Source organism: Colobus angolensis, unplaced genomic scaffold (genome assembly GCF_000951035.1).
Source record: "Colobus angolensis palliatus isolate OR3802 unplaced genomic scaffold, Cang.pa_1.0 Scaffold10, whole genome shotgun sequence".
Taxonomy (NCBI): domain Eukaryota; kingdom Metazoa; phylum Chordata; class Mammalia; order Primates; family Cercopithecidae; genus Colobus; species Colobus angolensis.
In genome coordinates this window covers 22,639,478-22,667,016 of record NW_012110919.1, presented here as the reverse complement: position 1 = coordinate 22,667,016, position 27,539 = coordinate 22,639,478, and the positions used below count along the sequence as shown (strand labels likewise).

The 27,539-nt window shown below is 47.3% G+C and overlaps 1 protein-coding gene across 1 annotated transcript in view; it reads right to left on the bottom strand.

The window, feature by feature from the left end:
• CUX2 (cut-like homeobox 2) overlaps window positions 1-27,539 on the bottom strand; it is a 266,995-nt gene that overhangs the window by 121,406 nt on the left and 118,050 nt on the right. Inside the window, exons 6-7 of the mRNA XM_011937105.1 lie at window positions 19,354-19,464; window positions 15,706-15,753 (exon numbers count right to left, since the gene is read on the bottom strand). Coding sequence (XP_011792495.1) covers window positions 15,706-15,753; window positions 19,354-19,464 — 159 coding nt within the window. The remainder of the gene's footprint in view (window positions 1-15,705; window positions 15,754-19,353; window positions 19,465-27,539) is intronic.

Below are 27,539 nucleotides of genomic sequence, written 5' to 3'. Positions count from 1 at the left end.
GGCTGGAGCGATCACTCTTCCCAGCCCGGCCCAGACGCCAGCCCATTCCTCTGCAGGCGGAAAGCTTACAACATTCGCACAAGGCCAAAAAGCAATTCGTGTCAAAAAGATCAATAATATAAAAATAAAGCGCGAGAATTCTAGTTAAAGGGAATGTCATATAAATATGTGGTTCACGTCCATGACTCCAAGATTAAAAAAATCAATCAATATCGTTCTTTAGATGATGTTATTTCTAATGAGAAATACCCGGAACAACTGCAAATAACTGCTTAACTGGGGGGAAAAAAGCATTAATAATTTACTTTATAAGGCATATAATACCGAATGAAAGAGGATTGCTGCTGGTTCTTAATTTGGTTGTAATATGGCGTGACAGGTTCAATAATGCTTTGGTGGGATCTTAATACTAAATTCGGAAGGACGTTCATTCAGTTTATCGTTAAGTTTTACCCCAAGCCGGGCAGGGCAGACTTCCAGAGGGGCAAGACTGGGTTATGGGCAGCCAAGGACGATGCACCATCAAAGCAACTATGTTATCAAAAAGGAAGGAGGATGGGGAGGCCGGGCGCGGTGGCTCATGCCTGTAATCCTAGCACTTTGGGAGGCCGAGACGGGCGGATCGCTTGAGGCTAGGAGCTCGAGACCAGCCTGGCCAACATGGTGAAACCACATCTCTTCAAAAAATACAAAAATTAGCTGGGTGTGGTGGCGCACTCCTGCAGTCCCACCTACTCGGGAGGGTGAGGCAGGAGAATTGCTTGAACCCAGGAGGCAGAGGTTGCAGTGAGCCGAGACTGCGCCGCTGCACTCTGGCAGAGGAAAAAGGGCGGGTCATGTGTGTGCACGTGTGCGTGTCAGGGGTAGTAGAGAGAATGGGAGGTCTTCTCCTCATTATATCCGATGTGAGCTGCAAGCAACACTCCTGTTTATTGAGCACTTATTATGCACCAAGTTCTGGGCTGGATATGCAGACTTGGACTTGAATCACAGCTCTTTGTATGCAGTGGGCTTTCCTGGCAGATCCTGCCTGAAATAACAGTTCAGCAAAGAAACATCTAAAAGGCCTGGGCCTGGCTGAGTGATGAGCTCCTTTCCGGCCCTAACCACCTGCAGATCTCCAGCTGGGCCCTAAATCTAGAATCACCAGCCTCAGCTCTTTCTGCACCCCCAGATCCCTCAAGGGGCCCGTTTGGCTCTCTAAGCTGAGGTTTGCATCTTCTGCTCTCTGTTCAGCTGATGAATCGCTGTGTAAGCTCAGGCAAGCCACTTTACCTCTCTGAGCCCCGGTTTTACATCTATAAAAGGGGATGATACCAGCTGTGCCTCCCTGGCTGCGTTGCTGAGAGGAGGTGACACAAGAGGCATCCCCCTAAGTGATGGATAAACCTTGCCAGCCGGTGTCCCTGCCCGAGTTCCCACTCACTACCGTGGGCTGCGGGCTGAGCCTCAGTCATCTCACCTGAGCAATGGGTAGGAGCAGAAACTTCATCATGGGGCTCATGGGAAGGATAAATGTGATACACTCAGTCTCAGCGCACCTGCTGGGGATGCCAACTCATGCTCACGAAGCATTCACCATGTGGTGGGCTTTGTTCTTGGGGCTTTTCAAGTATCAACTTATCGAGCACTCCCATCACTCCTATGAAATGGGTACTATTGCCACCATTTAAAAACAGAGGACCAGCCCAGGCAACATGGTGAAACCCTATCTCTACAAAAAAATACAAAAATTAGCTGGGTGTGGTGGTGTGCGCCTATAGTCCCAGCTACTCGGGAGGCTGAGGTGGGAGGATCGCTTGAGCCCGGGAGGCGGAGGTTGCAGTGAGCTGTGATTGCACCAATGCACTCCAGCCTGGGAGACAGAGCAAGTCTGTCTCAAAAAAAAAAAAAAAAAAAAAAAAAAAAAGAAAAAAAAAATTTATATTATTTTTAATTGTTGTACTATTACTTTTTAGTGGTTTAAAAAATATTGTTGATCTAAGGCTGGTTGAATTCGTGGAACTCATGGATACAAATGGACTGTGTTCTAATAAGACTTTATTTACAAAGATAGGCTTTAGCCCAACGGCCACAGTCTGCTGACCTCTGACCTACAGCATGCCATTTGTACCTCTGGTCTCGCTTGTTACAAGGATTTTCTGTGGTAGTTTACTGGGGTCAGCCCTGCAGTGACTTACAAAGCAATTTTATGTTTTCAGAAATTTTGCAATCTGGTTGTTAAATACAGCCATAAAACTAAATCATATAAACCTACAACTAAACAAATTTTGTTAAACATAAATGTAATACCACATGTGCGAACCTTGAGGACATAAAGCTTAGCCAAATAAGCCAGTCACAAAAGGACACATACTGTATGGTGCCACCTATAGGAGGTCCCTGGAGTAGTCAAATGCATAGGGACAGAAAGTAGAATGGCAAGTGCCAGGGGCTGGGGGAGAGGAATGGGGGGAATTAGTATTCAATGGGTAGAGGTTTCAGTTTTGCAAGATAAAAAGAGTTCTGGAGATGGATGGGGCTGGTTGTTGCATAACAGCGTGAATGTACTTAACTCATTGAACTGTACACTTAAAAATGGTTAAGACGATAAATTTTATGTTACATGTATTTTACCACAATACAAATTTGAAAAAAGGCAATACATACTCAATGCTCATGACTTCCTAATTATTTGACTACATTCCACTGCTGTCTGTGCTCTGAGGTTTTTTGCATCTACTGTGTATGTGCTGGAAATACTCTATAATGTTCTGCACATCTCTTCCCAGCCCCCTGTCAACGACATCATGTTTGAAGCTTGAAATTGGCCACGGTGGGAATATTTACACCACAGAAATGAGCAGATGCCACAGATCTGGGCTCCTCCCAGCCAGCCAGTTGTTCAGCATTTACCAGCACTCCCCTGCTTATTTCCACGGGTCTGTCTCTTACGCTAGATAGTGAGTTTCAGGGCAGGGGCTCTCAAACATGTGAATCACCAGAAGCTTTTACAATCCTGACGCTCAAGCCTCATGGCAGACCAAGAACACCCGCCACTGTGAGCTGGGACCCAGGTCTTGGTATTTTTTAAAACTTGCAGGGGATTCCACTGGGCAGCCAGGGTTGGAAGTCAGTGGGCTCTGAGGTCGAGTGTCTCAAACTTTCATGTGCTTGTAATCACCAGGGGACCTTGTTAAACTGCAGATCTTGGTTTAGGAGGTCTGGGACATGGAGGTAGGGGATGGAGACTGCACTTCTAAGGTACTTCCAGGCGATGTGGATGCTGCTGGCCTGGTGACCACACTGAGTAGCGAAAGATTCTAGAGAAAGACACTGCTGTAGGCAGCACACAGGCAGCCTCACCCTCAGCTCTGGAACTCACCTGTGAGTCCTACTTTGGTTGGCAAATCTCTTTTTCCTTCCCCTTCTTCCCTCTCCCCATTCCTCTTCTCCTCGTCCTCCCCGTCCTCCCCTCCCCATTCCTCCCCTCCCCTCCCCTCCTGCTTTCTTCCTTCCCTCCCTCTCTGTCTCTCTTTTGAGATAGGGTCTTGCTCTGTCACCCAGGCTGGAGTCCAGTGGCATGATAATTGCTCACTGTTGCAGCCTCGACCTGGACTCAAGCAATCCTCCCGTCTCAGCCTTTGGAGTAGCTGGAAATGATTTTATCTATCTATCTATCTATCTATCTATCTATCTATCTATCTATCTATCTATCTATTTATTTTTGAGACAGGGTCTCACTTCGTCATCCAGGCTGCAGTGCAGTGGCACGATCTCAGTTCACTGCAGCCTCGACCTCCTGGCCTCATGCAGTCCTCCTACTTCAGGCCCCCTAGTAGCTGGGAGTACAGGCGTGCACCACCATGCTTGGCTAATTTTTTTGTAGAGATGGGGTTTCACTATGTTACCCAGGCTGGTCTCGAACTCCTGAGCCCAAGCAGTCGGCCTGCCTTGGCCTCCCAAAGTGTTAAGATTATAAACGTGAGCCACTGTGTTTGGCCAAAAAAAGTTTTTTTGTAGAGACCAAGCCTGGTCTCAACCTCCTGAGCTCAAACAATCCTTCCACTGCGGCCTCCCAAAGTGCTGGGCTTACAGGTGTGAGGCGCCATACCCAGCCAGGCAAAGTTCTTTCAACTGGGTGATCACATTGGTTCTTCACCCATCCCCCCAGGATAAACAAGGTGGATGTTACAAGAACCCATTTTATGGAACAGGAGACAGGCTAGAGAGAAAGTGACCTGACCCGGGCCCATCCTTCTCCTGGCTGTGTGACCTAAGGTGGGTTTCTCACCCTCTCTGGGCCTCATTCCTGCTGTTCAGGGCATCTGGGAGGTTTGATTGTGATATCGGATGTCTGAAGGTCTCTCGCAGGGTCCACCTCAGAGAGGACACCCACATCTAGAAAGGTTCCTTCTGTATCTAAATTTGGAGGTGTTGCTTCAGGGGACCCATTCTGACAATGAACCGAGGGGGTCACACAGTCTAGCCCTCTGCCTCTGAGCTAGGCCAAGAGTGGGGGCCCTTTCTGGGTGCAACTGCACTTTGCCTTTGTGGAGGCAGCATTCAGCACCTCCACAATTAGTCAATACACCGGGGGATTATTTCAGAGTCATAATCATCTTAATTGTAATAATCATGGTAATCGCAGCCTCTGACACTGATCTAAGTTTCTCTGCACCAGCCACTGTTCTACGCCTTTACATCTATTACCTCATCTGATCTTCACCTTCACCTATAAGGTGAAGTGCCATTTGTACCTCTGTTCTCACTTGGTACAAAGATTGTCTATGGTGGTTTACTGGGGTCAGCCTGCAGTGGCTTGCAAAGACCATTTTACAGACGACAATGAGTTCCATTTTACAGATGAAGACATCAAGGCCAGAGAAAAAGAAAAGTGCCCCAGTCACAGATTACAGTTGACCCTTGAACAATGCAAGTTTGAACTGCGCAGGTCTGCTGACACACAGATTTTTTTTTTTTTTCAGCCAAATGCAATAAAAAACATAGTTTTTAAGGCCTGGCACAGGGGCTCATGCCTGTAATCCTAGCACTTTGGGAGGCCGAGGCAAGCAGATCACCTGAGATCAGGAGTTCGAGACCAGCCTGGTTAACATAGTGAAGCCCCGTCTCTACTAAAAATACAAAATTAGCCCGGCGTGGTGGCACAGGCCTGTAATCCCAGCTACTCAGGAGGCTGAGGCAGGAGAATCGCTTGAACATGGGAGGTGGAGGTTGCAGTGAGCTGAGATTGCAACAATGCACTCCAATCTGGGAGACAGAGTGGGACTCTGTCTCAAAAAAAATATCTACACACACATACACACACACACACCCCCCATAGTTTTCACTGGATGTGAAACCTGCACATATGCAGAGCCAGGTTTTCCTATATGCAGGGGGACTTGCATGATTTTGGGTGTGGGGCAGGTCTTGGAACCAATCCCCCACATATTCTGAGGGATGACTGTAATAAGTAGCAAAGCTGGGATTTGAACCCAGGCAGTCTGATTCCAGAGCCACGCTCTTAACCACTGTGCTATACTATCTTTTAGGTAACTCCTATACATGACGTAAGTGTGCATGTCCCTCACTGTACTTTTAGCTTAGAGACAGGGGCATGCGTCTTGTTCCCTGCCTATCCCCAGGGCACTGCACAGGGTCTGCATATAGTGGGGCTCCAGAAAGCATTTCTCAATGAGGAAATGGGTGGGCTGGTTACTCTCTCCCATCCCCATATCCTGACCTTGTGAAACTCAACCATAACGTGATTGTCACTGGCACTGTCTGGGGGTGTATGGGTCCATCCGTCTCTCCCATGAGGTCGTGTATGCTGTGAGGACAGGAAAGGTATCTGGGGCCACCCGTTGCCACATCCCTGAAGCCTGGCACTCACCCTTGTAGACAACAGGTGCCAAATACGTGCTGTGAACTGAAGGTCTCAGGAGGGAGGGGTGTGTTCTGGGGGGGCTGGTTGGAGGGGTGAGGGAATTTGGGGAGAAGAGGGCCGGCCCCTGGGGGTGTGCCCTCTAGGAAGACTCCATCACTGCCTGCCACCAGCTGGCTGCCCTGGCTGATTTTCCAAGAAAATATAGGAGAAAGCCCGAGTGAGCAGGAAGGGGACACCAGGCTGCCCCAACCCCAGGAACTACGAGGATTGAAGCCCAGTGGGAAGGCGGGTCTGGAACCTTAGGTTTTGGAGAGAACAGAAAGAGTGTCCAGAGCTCAGCTGGCAGCAACACGGAATCACCATGATCCTCTCTACTCTGCAACAAGCTCTTGATCTGCACCGAATCCACTCAGCCTTCCTAGGCGGTACGTCCCCATTTTACAGACAAGGAAACTGAGGTTCACTGAAGAACCTGGCAATCGGCAGCACTGCAGTTTGAACCCGGCTCCAGGTGACTCTAAGCTTAAGTCACTTCTCCACTGCCACAGGCTCCAGATGCATGAGGAATCTGCACTCACCCTTTCACCCCCGGAATTAAGTGCCGCTCCTGACACCCAGTGGGTACTCAAATTCTTCCTGAACGCATGAGTAAATAGTAATGTTCACCACCTTAGCCTCTGCATCTAGCGCCACACCTGGCACCTAGTAGGTGCTCAACGAACATCTACTGACCAGATAAATGCAGGACTGCACGAGTGGCCACATGACCCACGCTCGCGTCGGTGGGGCTGTCGCAGTAGCTTCCATCTTGCGCCTCCCACCTCCCAGGAGGCAGACGTGAGCACTGAGAGACACTGGGCCGACTGAGCCCTGAGATGGATGCACGCCCAGCAGCCTTATCTCCCCACCGACTGGCCCCGCACGGCCTTCCATAATGCAGTTCATTAAAAGGCTTGTAAATTTTCATACACGAAAGCCTACCATGGCGTCGGCACAGACTAATTGTTGTTAAATGTGCGGGAATGTTACTGCCACGTGGCTGGAGCGATCACTCTTCCCAGCCCGGCCCAGACGCCAGCCCATTCCTCTGCAGGCGGAAAGCTTACAACATTCGCACAAGGCCAAAAAGCAATTCGTGTCAAAAAGATCAATAATATAAAAATAAAGCGCGAGAATTCTAGTTAAAGGGAATGTCATATAAATATGTGGTTCACGTCCATGACTCCAAGATTAAAAAAATCAATCAATATCGTTCTTTAGATGATGTTATTTCTAATGAGAAATACCCGGAACAACTGCAAATAACTGCTTAACTGGGGGGAAAAAAGCATTAATAATTTACTTTATAAGGCATATAATACCGAATGAAAGAGGATTGCTGCTGGTTCTTAATTTGGTTGTAATATGGCGTGACAGGTTCAATAATGCTTTGGTGGGATCTTAATACTAAATTCGGAAGGACGTTCATTCAGTTTATCGTTAAGTTTTACCCCAAGCCGGGCAGGGCAGACTTCCAGAGGGGCAAGACTGGGTTATGGGCAGCCAAGGACGATGCACCATCAAAGCAACTATGTTATCAAAAAGGAAGGAGGATGGGGAGGCCGGGCGCGGTGGCTCATGCCTGTAATCCTAGCACTTTGGGAGGCCGAGACGGGCGGATCGCTTGAGGCTAGGAGCTCGAGACCAGCCTGGCCAACATGGTGAAACCACATCTCTTCAAAAAATACAAAAATTAGCTGGGTGTGGTGGCGCACTCCTGCAGTCCCACCTACTCGGGAGGGTGAGGCAGGAGAATTGCTTGAACCCAGGAGGCAGAGGTTGCAGTGAGCCGAGACTGCGCCGCTGCACTCTGGCAGAGGAAAAAGGGCGGGTCATGTGTGTGCACGTGTGCGTGTCAGGGGTAGTAGAGAGAATGGGAGGTCTTCTCCTCATTATATCCGATGTGAGCTGCAAGCAACACTCCTGTTTATTGAGCACTTATTATGCACCAAGTTCTGGGCTGGATATGCAGACTTGGACTTGAATCACAGCTCTTTGTATGCAGTGGGCTTTCCTGGCAGATCCTGCCTGAAATAACAGTTCAGCAAAGAAACATCTAAAAGGCCTGGGCCTGGCTGAGTGATGAGCTCCTTTCCGGCCCTAACCACCTGCAGATCTCCAGCTGGGCCCTAAATCTAGAATCACCAGCCTCAGCTCTTTCTGCACCCCCAGATCCCTCAAGGGGCCCGTTTGGCTCTCTAAGCTGAGGTTTGCATCTTCTGCTCTCTGTTCAGCTGATGAATCGCTGTGTAAGCTCAGGCAAGCCACTTTACCTCTCTGAGCCCCGGTTTTACATCTATAAAAGGGGATGATACCAGCTGTGCCTCCCTGGCTGCGTTGCTGAGAGGAGGTGACACAAGAGGCATCCCCCTAAGTGATGGATAAACCTTGCCAGCCGGTGTCCCTGCCCGAGTTCCCACTCACTACCGTGGGCTGCGGGCTGAGCCTCAGTCATCTCACCTGAGCAATGGGTAGGAGCAGAAACTTCATCATGGGGCTCATGGGAAGGATAAATGTGATACACTCAGTCTCAGCGCACCTGCTGGGGATGCCAACTCATGCTCACGAAGCATTCACCATGTGGTGGGCTTTGTTCTTGGGGCTTTTCAAGTATCAACTTATCGAGCACTCCCATCACTCCTATGAAATGGGTACTATTGCCACCATTTAAAAACAGAGGACCAGCCCAGGCAACATGGTGAAACCCTATCTCTACAAAAAAATACAAAAATTAGCTGGGTGTGGTGGTGTGCGCCTATAGTCCCAGCTACTCGGGAGGCTGAGGTGGGAGGATCGCTTGAGCCCGGGAGGCGGAGGTTGCAGTGAGCTGTGATTGCACCAATGCACTCCAGCCTGGGAGACAGAGCAAGTCTGTCTCAAAAAAAAAAAAAAAAAAAAAAAAGAAAACAGTAAAAGCAGAGGAAAGTGAAAGCCACAGAGGTTATGTGCCTCGCCCAAGGTCACACAGCCAGGAAGTAGACGAGCTAAAATGAAAGCCTGAGTCAATTTGGCCCCAAAAGCCACAGTTGCCCCTACTGCTCATCCCCCAGGGTGGCCTCACCAGCCAGCAAGGCCACTGCTCCCTGTGGCCTCTCCTACTGTCAGAACTGCACGCATCTAATATCTGTTGTGGTTCTAAGGGGGCCCTGTTTACAAAGGGATAGTCATACCAGTGCCAGGAGTGCCAGGGTAAAGGGTAGTTTAGGGAGTGAGAGAATTATGCCATCAAAGACAGCTGGAAGAGCAAATAATGTTAAAAGGCAAAAAAAAAAAAAAAAGCCCTGTAATTAAATTTCAGCTCAAACGGAAGAGCAAGAGTTTGCAGGCAGACGCGGAGCAGAAGCGGGGCACAGAAACCAAAGAAGGATGCAGCACATGGGGCTGGGTGGGGCTCGGGGCCAGAGTAGGGAGGGACGTGCACATCTCGGGTGATCTCAGCTATGAGGAAACCCTCCACTCCCCTCTCAGGAAGCCTGGCTGCAAGCACAGGTACTGACCCACCAGAAAGGTCTTCTCCTAGGTTAGGACTATCCTTCCCCACCCACGATTGTCTTGGTGGGAAAAGCAGAAAAACCTCAGTGTCTCAGAAAGCATCTGGGCCTGGGGCAGGGGGGATGGAGGAATGATCTCTCCTCTCGGTCATCTCTGAGAGACCAGGGCCCCCATATTATCAGATTAGTGGCCAGAGGGATCCTGTTAAAACCTGAGTCAGAGCTGGTCCCTCCTCTGCTCTAAAGCCTCCCATGACTTCCACTTTATTCAGAGTTGCAGTCAAAGTCCTTACAGTAGTCTCAAGCCACTAGCTTTAGGCAGATGCATAAAGACAGATGATGCTAAGCACTAGTGAATGCGAGGGGCTCCAGGGTTGATGGAGGGCTGGGGTGGTCAGGGAGGGTTCCCTGCTCCCCAGGACCTGACATTTGAAAGGAGCTCATCCAGCAAAGAGATGGTGCAGGGAAGAGCATTTTAGGCAGAGGGCATGGCAAGTGCTGACACCCTGAGGTGTGAATGAACCAGGTGCTCACAGTCAGATGGCAGTTGGGGCTGCAGTTATCCGACGGCTCGACTGGGTTGGACGTCCACCATGGCCCCTGACTCCAGTCTGGTACCTCAGCACTCCTGGCCTCTCCTCCATGTGCTGTCTTATCCCCCAGACCCTCTCCATGCAGGCAGGGCTTCTCACACAGGGTGGTCTCCAGGTAGTCACATTTCTCACATAAAGGATGAGTTTGGAGAGGTGTGATGGGGAGAGCCAGCAGGAAGGCTAAAGGCTACACTGGATCATGGCACAGTGTCACCTCCGCCATGTTCTACTGGTCAAAGTAGGCACAGGAGCAGATTCAAAGTATGGAGACACAGACTCCATCTCTTGGCGGGGAATGCAGGGACACATGGCAGATGTGCATGGGATGGAGACACTGCCGTTGCTGTCATGGGGGCAGGGTGTCAATGTGAAGTGCAGCAAACAAGTAGAACCTCTGGGATGGAACCGACAGCCTCCCTTGGACTCCTGGATATTATTTCAGAATAACAGGGACTCGGTTCCTACAGACATTTTTTCTTTTTCTTTCTTTAAAGGATTCCATGTGGAATCCTAGCGACATCCTTGAGGGCAGGGATGGTGTCTCACCATCTTTGCATCAGCAACAGTCCTCACACAGAGCCCGGGACACAGAAAGTTCTCCACAAGGATCTGTTGAGCGGACCTGCATGGTGCCAATAGAAGGGTAGCCTTGTCTTCTTTGGGAAGTCCTTCTTCTGGGTACTGCAAAAATGCTTGCTCTCCCTTATAACAAGAGGGGTCGAGGTGACCATCACTGGGCTAGCATCTAGAACCCCGCCTAGTATGCAGCAGCTACTCAATAAATGCTTGCTGCGGTGAATAAACGATTACATGGGCTCAACTGATGATCTAATGCATCTTTAACCCTGTCTCTAAGCTCCTAGAAGATGATCATGCCACACGAATTTCCCCAGACCCTGAGTTGTTAGAGGGAGAACATTCTCAGTCCCACGCAACCATGCACGCCCACCATGTTGGCAACAAGTGACTCACTGGCCACTTGACACACACAATGTCACTGAATCTCATGCAATCGTATAAGCTGACCCTATTCATACATGAGGAAACAGTGGCTCAGAGACATACAGTCACTCGCCAAGGTCACATACGCTTGTCAGTGTTAGGGTGGGGCTCAGACCATGGGTGTCTAACCTCCCCTGGGCGTCAGAGGCCAGGTCGGCCCACTTGGTCCCCAAACTACTGTGTTTCAATCAGGCCCAAGTGAATGTCTCTGTTCCAATCCAACCCAAAAGGTTTTCCACCATACAGGCCACATTCCCTTTATGGTAGAAGAAAAAGGCGGCAGAGAAAAAGACAATCTCAAGCTGGGCCGGTGCACACGCGCTTCAGAAAAGTTTCACCTCTGAGTTAGCATAACAAAACTTTTAATTTAGATGTTTTCATGTCTCCCTCCAAGTAAAAATAAGTTTAAAATAATGACTGTAATAAATGAAGGTAATTAATTGTAGTTTGTTCCTTTACTGTCTAGTCAGCTTAATTTTACCTTTTCAACTAATAATGAGAAAATAATTTTTGTGCTCGGAGGGTTAATGATATGTAACTGCGAGAACTGCTAATTGCATGTTGCAATCCATCCATCAACAACCCCATCTGTGCGACTTGATTATGTTTGCTAAATTATTGCTTTGAATTATCTTTCATAAAGCAACTTTTATAATTAGCGAGGCTTTCGTCTTGCTCTTTTCTCTGTACGCAAGGATATTCAAACTTTGGCCATTTCAAGCTGTCTCCATTAAGCCACCTTCTCCGGCTGTCTTTGTTTCCCTGAACAGGAGAAATCAAAACTGTCCTTTAAGCAATCAAGGCAGACGGAGAAGCTTCCTTGATTCACAGCAGGGCAAATTCACTTCCTCTCCGCCCCCTCCCACCGGCACAAGCGGGTGCACGCACGCATGCAAACACACACACACATACACACATAGAAAGAAAGAAAAGATAGATCCACACATATATAATATAAAAAGATAAGAAGTATGCCCAGATTCTGAACACACCAGGGCTGGTGAAGCAAAATTCAGGAATAACATGGTATCTTTTTTGAACATCGTATATTTCATGGTATATACCATGAAACTGAACATGGTATAGTTCAAGGAAAGGCCTGCACTGGGAAGAAGGAATGACGGGTGTGATATTCAGCCCTGGCATTTTATGAGCTAGTTTATGTGACTTGGGACGGTATTTGCCCCAGAGAATATTTCCAGGAGGTGATTAATACCCACTTGGGAATCGCAGCGCCAGCCCAGAGCCCAGTGGATTGCGAGAGGAGAGCGGCATAAAGGATGAGGCCTCGTTAAAAAAATTAAAATGAAAATCAAATTTGGATTATAAACGGCCTGTGCATGTGCAGCTTTTTCTGGACGAAGAAGATGCTTTTTATTAACACCTTCCTTTGGCAGCGTCTCTCCCCTGAGGCGCAAGGAGGACACAGAGGCCACGATGGCTTAGTCAATAGATCATGAGAAAAGCAGGGGTTTCAGGAATAAAATTCCAGACAAATGTGGTCTTCTTGGTACATTAAAGGGACGATGGAAAGCCCTCTTAAGAAAATTAACAAAGTTCTTTAAGGTCTCCAGCTATTAAAGCAGCATCTATTCAATGTGCCACATGGGTTTTGAAAACGAGAATTCTGCTTTGTCTTTCCTTTTGGCCTAAGACTTTCTCTGTCCCAGTATTTATTGAGCACCAACTGTGTGCCAGACCCTGGGACTGCCTCCATGGTGCTAAAGTTTTTGAATCCTTTTTCCTTTTTTAAGAGACCAGGTCTCGCTCTGTTGCCCATAATAGAAAGAAGTGGTATAATCATAGCTCACTACAGCCTTGAACTCCTGGCCTCAAGTGATCCTCCCACCTCAGCCTCCTGAGTAGCTGGGACTACAGGCACGAGCCACCATGCCCAGCTAATTTAAAATTTTTTTTGTAGAGGTGGGGGTCTCATTACGTTGCCCACGCTGGTCTCAAACTCCTGGCCCCAGGTGATCCTCCCACCTTAGCCTCCCAAAGTGCTGGGATTACAGGCATGAGTGACCGCACCTGGCTTCTGAATCCTTATTGTTAGCCTCATTTGGCTGAGGAGGAAAGCTGAAGTCCAGAGAGGTTAAGGAACTTCCCCAAGGCCACACAGCTTGTTTAGGAGCAGAGCTGAGGTTTTGACCAGGCCTGAGTCAGACCTGCATGTATTTTCTACCATGCTGCAGTCAGGTCTTCTTCCAAACATCACCCAAACCTAACGTTTCTCCTATTGAAAAGCTAACATAAGTCATACCCACCTCCTACAGGGGGAAAAAAAAAAAACCCTCGAACCCTTCTTTGAGATAAAAAGCCTTCAACACCTAGTTAGGAAAGTGGCAGATGGCTGCTCAGCCATACTAGAGACCCAGTAAACCTGTATTGGAGGTCACTGCTTATAGGAATAATAAAATAAATATCCAAGACTTCTCATATGCAAGGCAGTATTTTAAGCACTTCATCTGTGTTAACTTTGTTCTTCCTCAATCTCACCCTGTGAAATATGTATATATATATTTTTTTCTTTTGAGACAGAGTCTTGCTCTGTCACCCAGGCTGGAATGCAGTGGTGTGATCTTGGCTCACTGCAACCTCCGCCTTCTGGGTTCAAGCGATTCTCCTGTCTCAGACTCCTGGGTAATTAGAATTACAGGTGCCCGCCACCACACCTGGCTAATTTTTGTATTTTTAGTAGAGTTGGGGTTCCATTATGTTGGCCAGGCTGGTCTCAAACTCCTGACCTGAAGTGATCTACCCTCCTTGGCCTCCCAAAGTGCTGGGATTACAGGGGTGAGCCACTGCCTGGCCTGAAATATGTATAATTAGTATCTCATTTTACAGATGAGGAAATGGAGGCATAGAGAGGTTAAGTAGCTCACCCCAAATCACACAGCTAGTAAGTGGGAGAGGTGGGATGCCAACCCAGGCTGACTTCAGCATCTGTGCTCTTCACTTGCTAACAGCTCTTCATGTGTCAGACATTATATTAAACCCTTTCCCTGCATTAGATCTCAGTTAATCCTCAAAACAACATGAAAAGACTTGCCAGTGTCTTTATACTCCCATTTAACAGATAGGGAAAACTGAGGTTCTAGAAGGCCAACGGAAGCTCTGTTCACACCAACTCAAGCAAGGAAACAGTTGAGAAAGTGATGCTCTCTACAAACAGCTCAATGTCTGTCTTTAGATTGGGCAGAGGGATGAGTTGCTATAGGTAGCTTGTGTGCTGAGCGGCTCTCCTGGGACTAGGAGTTGGTAGATGGGAATCTCTATTTTTTTTTGTAACACAAAGTCATGAAAACCCCCATTCCTAACATTATTGGTCTTTCTGTTTTTCTTCTTCCCAGCCCAGGCACCTCGCAACCAAATGAATCAATACCGGATGGCCCTGTAAATAAATAAGCACATCAGTCAACTCGGTAATAAAATGAAAGGATGAAAAATATGGAAATCAGCGACATTTGTGTAAATCCAGTTATTGTTTACTTTAATATTGCCTTATGTGCTTATGTGGTTCCAAAGAGACATATTTAAAGTAATGTGGCGCTTGGTGGATGACAGACTTAAAATGCATCCCCTCTGGTGAGCTCCGAGTGTGGCCAATCCTTCTGGGGTCCTGCCTGAGCCCAGGAAAGCCTGAGAAGAGCCCCCTCAAGATGGAACGCTTTAGAAATCCCTGGACCCACATGATTCCAGTCTTTTCTTGGCCTGCCTCCTGTGCCAGCCAGCCAAATGGACATTATCAGACTCTTGGTTACGAAGGCAAGCAAAGAGGAGAAATGGGGGCGGTTCACCCGATCACAGGGCTTCCAAAAAGCAAGATAAATTATTTACTGAGGACAGCAAAGGGACTAGGGCTCAGCGGGTTGGCAGGAAAGAATGCGGACAATGTCACTTTTATACTCAAACAGTGGGCTGGTGCAAAGAATTTCTGCTTGGGCTGGTAACTGTGTGGACTTATCTGCAAGGCTGCCTCAGAGAATCAAAGGAGAGCAGAATGCCAAGAGAGGGCAAAGGTCATCTCATACCAATCTCTGATTTTAAAGATAGGAAACCAAGCCTGGAAGGTGAGGTAGGTTTGTTCAAGGTCATAGATCTTTCTTAAATTTTATTTTTTACTGTTTTAGAGACGGGGGCTCACTCTGTCACCCAGGTTGGTGTGCAGTGGTAGGATCATGGCTTACTGCAGCCTCAACGTGACGGGTTTAAGCAGTCCTCCCACCTCAGCCTCCAGAGTAGCTGGGACTACAGGCACGTGCCACCATGACTAGCTAATTTTTAGTTTTTTTGTAGAGATGGGGGTTCTTGTTATGCTGCCTAGGCTGGTCTTGAACTTCTGGCCTCAAGTGATCCTCCCACTTCAGCCTCCCAAAGCACTGGGATTACAGGTGTGAGCCACTGTGTATGCCCCAAGGTCACAGATCTTACATGCAGCAGAGCCAGTGTAAGGTTGGGCAAAGTCTAGGGAGAGGGAGATTTCTTGGAAATCAGACTTGAATTCTGTCAAACTGAACAGAGAACCAATTCTTATCACTACACCATTGGGATGGGACACCAGAGGGAAGGGCACAGAGTTTGCAATGGGGACAGGAAAGCTTCTCCAAAGCTTCTGGAGATTGCTGGCCCCTTTGGGCAACTCTAGGTGGGACAGGAAGGGGAGCCATGGGGGGCACTTTTCTGACATGCTGTGGGCCCTGGGTCTTACCTCGGCTTGGAAGCTTTTTAATACAGGAGCCACCATCTCTCTGATTTCCTGAAAAAGAGATCAGCAAAGAGTTCACTACAGTGCCAGGTGGGACGCCCCTATGGCCCCTGCTTGTAGCTCACTGCTGTCCCTGGCTCAGCATTTCCTAAGCATGTCCCGTGGGGCCTGAACTCCATTGGATTTCATAAGGGACACACACAAACAGGGGTACCAAGCCACACTAGACTGGGAAATGTCAAGTCCAAGGGGTTTCTTTCCTGCAGGACTTTCTGGAGTCTTTCATAATGCATGCAGGGAATTTCCAGAAGACAAAAGAAGTGGCATTTCTCAAATGGATTTGATCATAGAATGGTCTTTTATGCGAAATGTCTTGTGAGACAGGTAGTCCATCCCAGGTCACACTTTGGGGTGGGGTGGGGGCTGGAGAGGTAACCTGAATTCTCCATGCTTAGCACTACATGGAAGTCTTTCCTTAAAAACCTTCTGCCCTTCAAGGTGTCGCCCGGGGCAGCCTCTTTCAGGTTGCAAGGTCTCCGTAACCCTACCCTGTAGCCACCTCTCCAGTGAAGACTGCCTTTTGCATTTTGGCAATGTCACTTGTGTACTTGACTCTCCTTCCTCACCAGAACGTGCAGTTTCTGCAGTCTAGGCTGGGTCTCTACCCCATCTGAGCTGTGCAGATGTTTGAGGAACTCTATGGGTGTGGGCTGTCTTCAGAGGAGAAGTTTGTCCCAGTCACCCTGAGCCTCCTATTTCCAGACCCTAATTTCCTGGCTTTCATGAATGACCTGAGGATCCCAGCAACTTGGGCTAGCCTGGCAAACTCCTATGTATTCTTATCCCTGGCACGTAAGAGGGAAGCCTTAAGAACCACGTGTCCTGAGACTCCAAACCTAATCCTCCAGTTTCCTGTGAGATCTGCTGGTGTGACTCCCCCATCACAATCAGCCACAGCTACCAGTAATCCCCATGGGAGGCACCGAGGGACTAGACAGGGTGGGGAGGGGGTACCTCAGACAGCACAGGAAAGGAAGAGATGGGCTGAAGAAGACTTATGGGCAGGTAAAGAATAAACCCCTTCATTATGCAAATAATAATGTGTTGCTTCCACCCCTGATTCCAGATCCCTGGGGCTTTCCTGAGCCACTGATTGATAGACTGATGTATGTCGGGGACCTTCAGGGGAGACACAGGCCTAGTAGACTTGACCATAAGGGGCCATGGGTGCAAGGTTGAGCCATAGAGAAGGAAACTTCTGAGAATCTGGGTCACAGGTGGTGAACTCAAATGCCCACCAGGCCAGGCAGGAAGCAACTACAAGGGAGGCTGGGACAATGCAAGCCCCACCGATGGAGTGACGTGCTCTGCTCTAGCTGATGACGGCAGCATGAGCATGGAACCTCTGGGTTGCACAATCTACCAAATATTCTCAAAAGACACCGGAAATCCAATTTTTAGGTGAAATCATCTGAGATGCTAAATATTGGCAACTCACCATAAAGTTCAAAAGACTTTACAGACTAAATAAAAATGTGATGGCGGGAGACCTCTGTTTCCTCCATCTTCAGGAAACATTAGTTCTGGATGGGACCTGTCAGAAACCATCTCTCCAGTTCCTTGAGTTTACATAAGGGGAAACTGAGGACCCAAGAGGGGCTGGCCTGCTCAAGGTCACACAGCAAGTGAATGGCGCAGCTAGAATTTGAACCCAGGTCACTGGACTCCCCAAACAGGCCCCTTTCACAGCCCCACACTCAAGTATCTGAGCACCCTGCGAGGGACAGGCTTGGCGGGACTTTGTGCTAATGCTGCCCATTTCTAGAAGCACGCCGCCTTGTCTGCTTCACTGCTGGGGGATGCCCAGCACAGGCGCGAGCAGGAGGTGAGCTGGGCACCAGCCAGAGGAGCTCTTAAATAAAGCCTCGGCGTGACTTTCTCCATCAGGAGAGACTGGCTCCAAAAAGGAGAATTTTCAGAGGCACGACTATAATAGGAATGGAAACTTATTCCTCCTAATTACATAATTGCATAATTATGCAGTATTAAAATTATGTAAGCTGAACTCAGAGGCTTAAAACATGGCCTGGATTTCCCTCATCACCTGGGGGCTCCCACATGGCCTCAGAAGAAAGTCAGTTGGGCTAGGAGAAGGAGGATGAGACAGAGGGTCTAAGCTGACTAGAGAGAGGGCACGTGCAGCTGTGAAGATGTGGGGCGGATTCAGCTCTGCTTCCTGGAGTCAAAGGAGAATCAAAGGTAACCTCATTCTGGGGAGAAAAATTAGTTTCTAGACCAAGCTGAGCTCTGTTCTAAAAGGCGAAGGAAGGGTTCTCAGCATCACTGGTGCCTTCTTGGCTCTTGGAGTCAAACCAAAGGCCTGGCTTGACTTTTCTGAAGCCACAACATGGGAGAGGCTTTTAGACCTGAGATTCATGCCCCTTCTCCACGTAGACACTCTCTTCCTTCCAGACTTGCTCCATGGACAAATTCTAGCTAGATTTTAGTCCCTTCTCTTGACTTCAAGAACCAAAGACATTTATGACTTGTGTGAGAAGGGTTTTGCAGCTAAGAGGCTGAGGTGGACCTGAGGCTTCTCTCCTCTGTGCTCATATGGCCTGATCCCTAGCTGGGTTTGCCTCTTCCCTGTCTTCCCATGTTCCCCTCCCTGAACAGCGAGATGGCAACAGGATCCCCCACCAATCCCGGTATCAGACTGGCAGAGTGTAACTGGTGGAATCAAAGTCTCTCATCTGAATGCCACACTCTGCCCCACCTTCCTGCAGCACACCTGAGCAGGTAAGGACAGATGTTAACTTTCTGCTGACCAGAATGAAACATAGTTGGCTTTGGGGAGATCTGGCCGCAGATATCCCTGATGTCTGTTCCCTGTCACAGCCCTGATGTGCCACATCCTTTTTATATAGAGTCAGAGGGCTTTATTTTCCCTATTTGTATTTATTCTCATCATTTGTTTTGTAATTTGAGAAGCAATAGGGGGGCCTGCGAGAGGAAGGAAAAGAATTCACACATCCAGGGCTGGTAAAGAACAGAAACTTGTCTGTTCTAGTCTGTTCCTTGGGGGGCTCTTACATTGCTGGGGTCTAGTCATTCTCTGTCCCCTACCAAGCTCCCGGCAATGGCTGCTAGAAAAGGCATAGCTGGTTGCTGGGACTGCAAGGGAGGTGGTGAAGGGGAAGAATGAGGTGCACGTACAGGGGGTGAGAGGCCGAGTTTCAGAGATGATGAGCGCCGGCAGGCCCCGAGAGGGTGTTAGGGAGTCGATGGCTGCCTTCTTCCAGACGCCAACAGGAAAGCAAAATAAAATCAAGAACTCTAAGGCACATTGCCTTTGCCAGCAAGGCCAGGCATTTGACTTGGATATGAATGTGGGGGGAAAATGGATGTTTCACAGCACCCTCGAAAAACAATGACGTTGATGGAGAAACGCCCCGCCCTCCCTTCAGTCGGCACTGCTAAGCACCGCTAGGCCAAGAAACCCCGAAAGGTTGGGGGCTGTCATTTTTCTTTGTGGCTAATTAGCTTCTTTTCTTGTTAGTCACTTACATCTACAGTTTTCAAAATATAGTTTGAATGGAGAGAAATCTGCATTCCTACTGAGTTAATTCTATAACAGCAAATATACCATACCTCAGGTACATTTTTCTTAAATTCCCGGCGGAGTTCAATTAAATGTTTATGAGAATGTTCACTCTCCTCCTGCCGTGCAGATAGCTCAGAAGCGACGGAATTAAGCTCCTTCTGGAACAATAAAAAAAAAAAAAAAAAAAGAGAGAGAAAAGAAAAAAGATTTTTTTTCTTTATTCCTTTTTAACCATTGTACAAAACAGCATTCTGAACAAGTTTTCTTAACTTACAAAGCTGAGAAAAGACAGGATATTGACTCCTGGTACAAATAAATAATTTACAAAACTGGGATGCAACTGAAAAAAAAAATCCAGGACAGCTTTTTTTGCTCATTGGAAGTCAGGCCAGATCAATAATCTTCTATAAAGTTGGGTGGAGTTGGTTTTTTTTCTTTTTTCATCTCTTCCCCCACCCCCTGCCCCACCTCTTAAATTTCCAAAGGAGTGATGGCATAAGCTTGTCAGTAACTGTAGAAAACATCTCCAAACCATGTCAAAATAGTAAAGTGCGGCATATTGTATGGGCATATTATAGTGGAAGAAAGTGCTGTCGACAGCTTTCATATATCAGAGGTGGGAACGGCTCCAACTATGACTTACTTACACTTAAAGGTTCATAAATACGCCTTTTAAGATATAGATGGCTTTTTAATTTCAGTAGATTTTGGAAAAATGAAAGTGCCAATAAGAAGTAAGCTGACCTTTTGTGTATCTCGCAGTAAATCATTTAAGGTTCACTTCAAGTCTAAGAAATATTTCATTGAAGACTCCTGGATTCAGAAGAAATGGATTGGAAGGCGCTTTGTTGGCTTATATGCAAGGAAGGTATCAGACCAGGTTTTTATAGGATGTACTAGCGAGGGAAAAAGGGAGAGGGATGGAAGGGGGGATGCTCTGGTTCACACACATCACAGACAATGTCTGCTGGTCGTGCATGTATATTTGATCACCCCTCTTGAAGCTTTCTTCACTTTAATGGTGGCAGTTTCACAAGGGGAGTACAATTCACCATGAGTTGTCATGGATTTCATTTGCATAATTCAAGAAATGCTCTGTTTATGTGGTCGGCTGCTTCCTTGCACCATCCCGAGATGGGCTTTTTTTCTGGACCATAACTCGAGGAGCATTTCTGTATATATCACCCGATTATATTTGCAGCAATCAAGCCCCATAATTTCCTAAATCCGGTGATGCAATAAATTTCTGCAATCAGATTTATTAAAAACACACACGCAGATGCGGGAGTGTATTTCTAGGGTGAACTCTTTAATCTAACATATGTATGATGAGGCCCAGCACCGTGTTGAAAGACCCCATTTGTCATCACTAATACACATTCATCTTGCACACACAATGAAACACTTTTGCCATTAGATAATGAAATAAAAGTACTATTAACCCACTGCAAATCCTTTTCCCTCTAAGAGACGAAATGCATGGTAATTGTCTTATATCATGTCTCAGAGTCACTAAATCTGCTCAACAGCAGCTCACCAGAGCACCATAAACCTGGCACCCCAAGCTGGGAAGAGTGTCCCTGGCCTATGGATTTCTTTGTAGAAATCCAACAAGGAACTTCTATTTCTGGAGAAATGCCTAACTTCTTTAGAAAATTATGAGACTAGAAGGGAGAAGGTGGAGGCACCAAAGTAGCTTTGAAATAGAGGTGAGGGCCAGGTGTGGTGGCTCATGCCTGTCATCTCAGCACTTTGGGAGGCCAAGAGTTCGAGACCAGCCTGGGCAACATAGTGGCCTCCTCTCTATAAGAAAATAGAACAACAAGCTTGTCGTGGTGGCACTGCACCTACAGTCCCAGCTACTTGGGAGGCTGAGATGGGAGGACTGCTTGAGCTCAGGAGGTCAAGGCTGCAGTGAGCTGTGATGGTGCCACTGCACTCCAGCCTGGGTGACAGACCCTGTCTCCATGTTAGGGGCGGGAGGAGCAGAAACATGTGCTCTCCAAGGTGCTGAAAGCAATTCTTGCCAAAGCACAGGGTACTCCCACTTGAAGGTACATGGGGGCTTCCAGTTTAAAAGCCCGGTTTTTTACCAGGATTAAGCCAGGTGAGGAACAAGGTGTTATGAGCAAAAAGGAGGAATTCTGGTTTAGCATCACTTAAAACTAATCACAGTTTCTAATAAAGAAACTACAACTGATCACAACCAAAATATCCAGTGACAGGAGAGATCAGTGTTTGCAGCAATATACAAAGGTAGACAAAACCCAACTGGTTGGCATGGCCATGTGGACAGAATCTCACTTGGCAGGACAGAAAAAAACTAGAGTGCCATGGTCAATTTGAGTTGCAGCAGTGTACTCTCAGTTCTTTTTAGTTTTTCTCATCTCTCTTGAAGACAAAGATGTGATTTTTACATTGCTGCAGGACAAACAGAACTGGGACATGGGTTTACAGCTCTCCATCTTGGATTATTGTGTATCTGACACTATGTTCTTTTTTTTTTTTTTTTTTTCTGAGACAGAGTCTCATTGTCGCCCAGGCTGGAGTGCAGTGGCGAGATCTCGGCTCACTGCAAGCTCCACCTCCCAGGTTCACGCCATTCTCCTGCCTCAGCCTCCCTAGTAGCTGGGACTACAAGTGCCTGCCACCATGCCCGGCTAATTTTTTGTATTTTTAGTAGAGATGGGGTTTCACCATGTTAGCCAGGATGGTCTCGATCTCCTGACCTCGTGATCCACGCACCTCGGCCTCCCAAAGTGCTGGGATTACCGGCATGAGCCACCGCACCCGGCTGTGTCTGACACTATATTCTTATTACAGGGACACTGGTGCCTTCCCACAACACAGCAACCAATATACCTGGTGGGGGTGGACTTTGACTCCTCATTAAAAACATCCAACCCAGGTTTTGAGAGGAAATTGCAGAGCAGTATAAGTCTAACCACCTGATATGTTGTCACAGACAATTATGCCTGACTCCCTCCACCTGCATCTCTCAGGCTGCTGGTGGGTGCAAATCTGACAGACAGGATGTCTGCTCTGTCCACACTGCAGAAAGAACCGAGCCAGGGAAGGCAGGGGGACATCACCAGTCCCCTCACTCTGACCCCACCACAAGCCCAGCCCTTGGTATCTTTCCTCGAGCAGACGAAGTCACTGACATCCACGTTCTTCTCAATTTTGCCTCAATCTATGTCCTTCAACCCTGAATTCTTGCCACAGTTCACTGGTAAACACACTAACACCAATAATAATAATAGTAAATAGTCATAACTACCATTTATGGAAAGCTTACATGTACCAGGCACTACGCCTAAGTTCCTAACATACATCATCTCATGGAACAAACACATTAATGTGTCTCTATGGTGATTCAAGCAGGGGCTTGGAAATATATTACAGTCAATTCTAATAACTGAGGTGTGGATTATCTCCTTGGTGGATTATAAAGGCGAATTTTTAATGCCCTTCTCTTCAGTGGGCTTCTGCTCCGCTTCTCCATCAGCTGGGAGGTGTTCAGGGCACTTGTTTTAAATGATATGGATGTGTAAAGTTTCAAGTGTTCAATAAATGTTGTCTTTTTTTTTTTTGAGACAGGGTCTCACTCTTGTCACCTAGACTAGAGTGCAGTAGTGCAATCACAGCTCATTGCAGCCTTGACCTCCCAGGCTCAAATGATGTTTCCACCTCAGCCTCCCTAGTAGCTGTGACTATAGGCATGTGCCACCATGCCCAGCTAATTTTTGCATTTTTCGGGGGTAGAGACAGGGTTTCACCATGTTGCCAGGCTGGTCTCAAACTCCTGGGCTCAAGCAATCCACCTGCTGTGGCCTCCCAAAGTGTTGGGATTACAGGTATGAGCCACCGTGCCTGGCCTTGGCTGATATTAATCTTATGTTTAGATAAACTGAGAGCTAAGAAAACACCCCACCAGATCAATGATTTCAAGAATTCTGGATTTCACAGCTCAGTAAAAATTCTGCTTTAAAAAGAAAGGAAGACTGGTAGAGTATTGCCAAATGTTACTGTATCAAGCAAAGACATTAAAAACCACTCCCACCCTAAAAGAAAGGATATTTGAGTATCAGCAAAGCAAGAGGGCGAATGACAGCATCGGCACGAGTCTTTCATAATACACACAGCTAAAATTAAAAAGCTCATGGCATTATATCTATTTTGAAGGAATGGAAAAAAATTCTATCACAAACATAAACTAGCACTGGTCTAAAGCTGCGTTTTAGAAAGCATGTCTGAACCACCACACACACAGCTTTGGTAATCCAACAGAAGTCAGGATCTCCTACCCAGCCCCTGCTGGCCCCACCAACCCCCCCAGCCCTGGGGGAGCCATGATTAACATAGCCCCAGACTTTGGGCCAGGCCCAGGCAGGGAGGAGACTCATCTGATTAACCGGCCATCAGCAGCAGACAGACAGCCCGGAGCCCCGCGCAGACCATTCAAATAATGATCATCATAAACAGCCCATTTGCAACTAAAAAGAAATAATTTTAATGAGCCTGAAGCAGATGATAGATGCAGCTGAGGCTCGGGCCAATATGCAGAGAGAAAGGAGGCTGGGGCTGAGCTGCACTCGGGACCGGGCGCTGCAGGAGATGTGGGGGGCTTGGAGGAAGGGGCTCTTCTGATGGGATCTGCAGCACCCCCTGGAAGTGCCCACATGTATGTGAAGTGATGTCTCTGAGAGGGTTTGCCACTGGTGTGCTGAACAGTCTTGGGACTTAGTCCTCCAAGGCACTCAGAACATATGAGCTAGAAGGAATCCTCAAGGTCGCTCAGGTCACTGCTGTCCAAACTTTGACCACTCATGTCCCTCTGTGTGAATTCTGCCATATTGATATAGCATCTAAAATATGATTATTTAGTATTTTTCTTCAAAGGGACTCCTATGGTTCTCTTTTTGAGATATGGATCACTTTAAGTTCCATAGTTCAATGTTAAGCTCAGTGAATTAAATTTTTTTTGTTTTAGATAGGGTCTTGCTTTGTCTCCCAGGCTGGACTGCAGTGGCATGATCACAGCTCACCACAGCCTTGACCTCCCAGGCTCAGGTGACCCTCCCACAGCATCCTGGGTAGCTGGGACTACAGGCATGTGCTACCATGCCTGGCTAGTTTTTATTTTTTCTGTAGAGATGGGGGTCTCGCCATGTTGCCCAGGTTGGTCTCGAACTCCCAAGCTCAAGCAAAAGCTTAGTGAATGGTTTACACCTGAGTAACCACGACCCAGTTCAAGATGTAGAACATTCACATTCCTAGTGCCTCTGAAAACTCCCTAGTGCTCTCTCCTTGTCAGTACCCCCTAAAAGTAACCATGATTCGGACCTTGACATCATAGACACATTTTTCCTATTCCTGATTTTTACCTAATGACTCTTTCCCTTTTTTTTAAACCTAAATAACTGCATTTGAAAAGGACACTTTCAGGCCGGGCGCGGTGGCTCAAGCCTGTAATCCCAGCACTTTGGGAGGCCGAGACGGGTGGATCACGAGGTCAGGAGATCGAGACCATCCTGGCTAACACGGTGAAACCCCGTTGCTACTAAAAAATACAAAAAACTAGCCGGGCGAGGTGGCGGGCGCCTGTGGTCCCAGCTACTTGGGAGGCTGAGGCAGGAGAATGGTGTAGACCCGGGAGGCGGAGCTTGCAGTGAGCTGAGATCCGGCCACTGCACTCCAGCCTGAAAAGAGGAAGAGCACACTGAATTATAAACTACTCCCTCTCAAAAAAAAAAAAAAAAAAAAAAGAAAAGGACACTTTCTTGTCACTAGAGAATTATGTACCATAATCAGATGGTAGCCATTAAAACAAACGTATAACCAAAAACAAATCATTGCTGCCTGTGTTTATTATAAAAGGTTAGCAAGTGCTGGAGAGGTGTTAAAGGTAATGCAGTCCCCTACAGAGACTTTCTGCTTGTTGGAATGCAGAAGGGTGGAAGAGATAAGGCAGAACTGTTCTTCAGAACCCAAGTCAATCCCTCCTAACTCTGGCTCTACTGAATGCTTACAATTTCATGTCCCATCAGTGAGATGTGTCCCACACTTCAGTAAACATGAATCATATCTGAGTCTCCCATTTAAAGATGAGAAAATGGAGGCACAGATAGTTTTGGTTACCCAACCACATCACACATGGTTAAGAGGTTGGATTTTCTCAGAGGGGAGGGTGGGTCTTGGCTAGGGAAGGAAAATGGTTGGGGAGGCAAGTCTAGCATTCTCAATTTGTCCGGGTTTCCCCAACCAGGAGGGATTGGGAACCTTACAAGAACACTTAGTTTTTAAAGAAATTTCACACCTGATCCCAAAATGTCAGCTATATGAAGAGCCTTGGGCTAGAATTTGCGTTCTTATGAGGGGAACACATGTTAAGACACAACCTGAGATCCTGCCTACCTGTGCCTACATTCTTCTCAGCTCCAAGGACACCTCACACTCAGACATATCCCCCTAGGGCCAACTCCAAGAAGAAACCTCCTAAAAAGTGAATGTTGTGAGCTGGATTTAAGGAATTGAGGACCTCAGCTGTTACTAGGCTTTAAAGAGATCCCATGAAGAGAAACAATCTCTTTATCAATATGTCCCTCCTGGCTTAAAACCTGGCCTAGGACAATCTCCTCACTCCTGGGTGTCCCTGGGTCCCTCCCACCTCCCCCTCTCCTTGTTTCCTTCCCAGCCAGACCAAATTCCGCGCAGAAACCCAAATGCACCAGAACCTTCTGACTCCATGGTTCCACAGTCTCCTTTCCCTCAGCTCGGATGAGCTCATTCTGTCTTTGTGGTTGATCTTACTCATCTCTTTGTGTCTCAGCTTAAATGTCTCCTCTTCCAGAAAGGCTTCCCAGACACCCCTCAAGTTAGGTGTCTGCTTTGAGCCCCTGTTAACTCTTTCTGATATTTGCCACCAGATTTTTTTAAGCCCTAGAACTTTTTCTTCAAATTAAACTTTACACAGAAGTTCCTTATAGGAAACAATAGCTCATAGTCAACATTTCTTGAGTGTCTATTATTACATACATAATAATATTTATTGAGTGCACTAAGCACTTTATGTACATTATCTCTTGTAAGGATATGTATGTGAAGTGATGGTCAAGATTCCAGGCCAGGCTTCAGAAGCCAAGATGAGCAGTGATTATGACTTCTAATACAGTCACCGATCCCCCAAATCCAAACAGGAGCTCTGCTTTCACCTTATGCAACCAAAGACACTGGACCCCATCTATCCACCCACTCATCTACCTATCCACTCATCCATCAATGCATTCATGGTCTCTGATGTGCTAGGCATTTGATAAAGGGGATGGCAATGATAAGCCAGATATAGCCTGAATCCTCCAAGAGCTCAGAAACCAAAACAGACAAGCTTGGGTATAAGTAATTTTGGTGAAAGGTGACAAAGGCTATCATGCAGAGACATTATCTTTAGTGCAGGCTTGGAGAAGAGTGAAACCCTAACATGTCTTTTGTATTGCCTTTGGGTGGGTATGGAAACTGATCAGGCAAAGAAGAGGCAGAGCTTTAATCTACCTCTTCTAATTAAATCATAGTGTGCTCCCAACTTGGGCAGGGGCTGCCAGTAACCACTGAAGTGCTAACCAGGCTGGAAGCCCTTTATGCAACATCCATCCAACTACCAAACCACCATCCATTTATCCGTTCATCCAATCATACATCTATCTACCCAACTAACCATCCATTTATTCATTCATCCAGTCATACATCTACCCGTCCAACCACCATCCATTTATCCATTCATCCAATCATACATATCATACATAGATGAATATCCATTCATCTAATTATACATCTACCCACCCAACCAACCATCCATTTATCCAACAGTTCATTTATCCAACAACTGCCCCACAGAGAGCTGGCTATCGACTAGGTCCACAATGCCCAGCACTACAAAAGTTCATCTCTCTCTCCCATTCACTGCATTTGGAGTGCAGTGGACTCTCTAGAAACCTCTGTTGAGGGAGCCAATGAAGGGTCTTAGGATGCAGGTGTCATTGGATGCACGGTACCTGCAGAGAAACAAAGCCACTCGCTCCACATCACATGGTGAGGAAGTGTCATCATGGGGATCCGAACCTGTAACTTTCTGATTTTCCTCTGGGTTGTTTCCCTGGAGGGCAACCTTTCCCTAACCAACCATCCATTTATTCATTCATCCATTCATCCGGTCATACATCTACCCATCCAACCA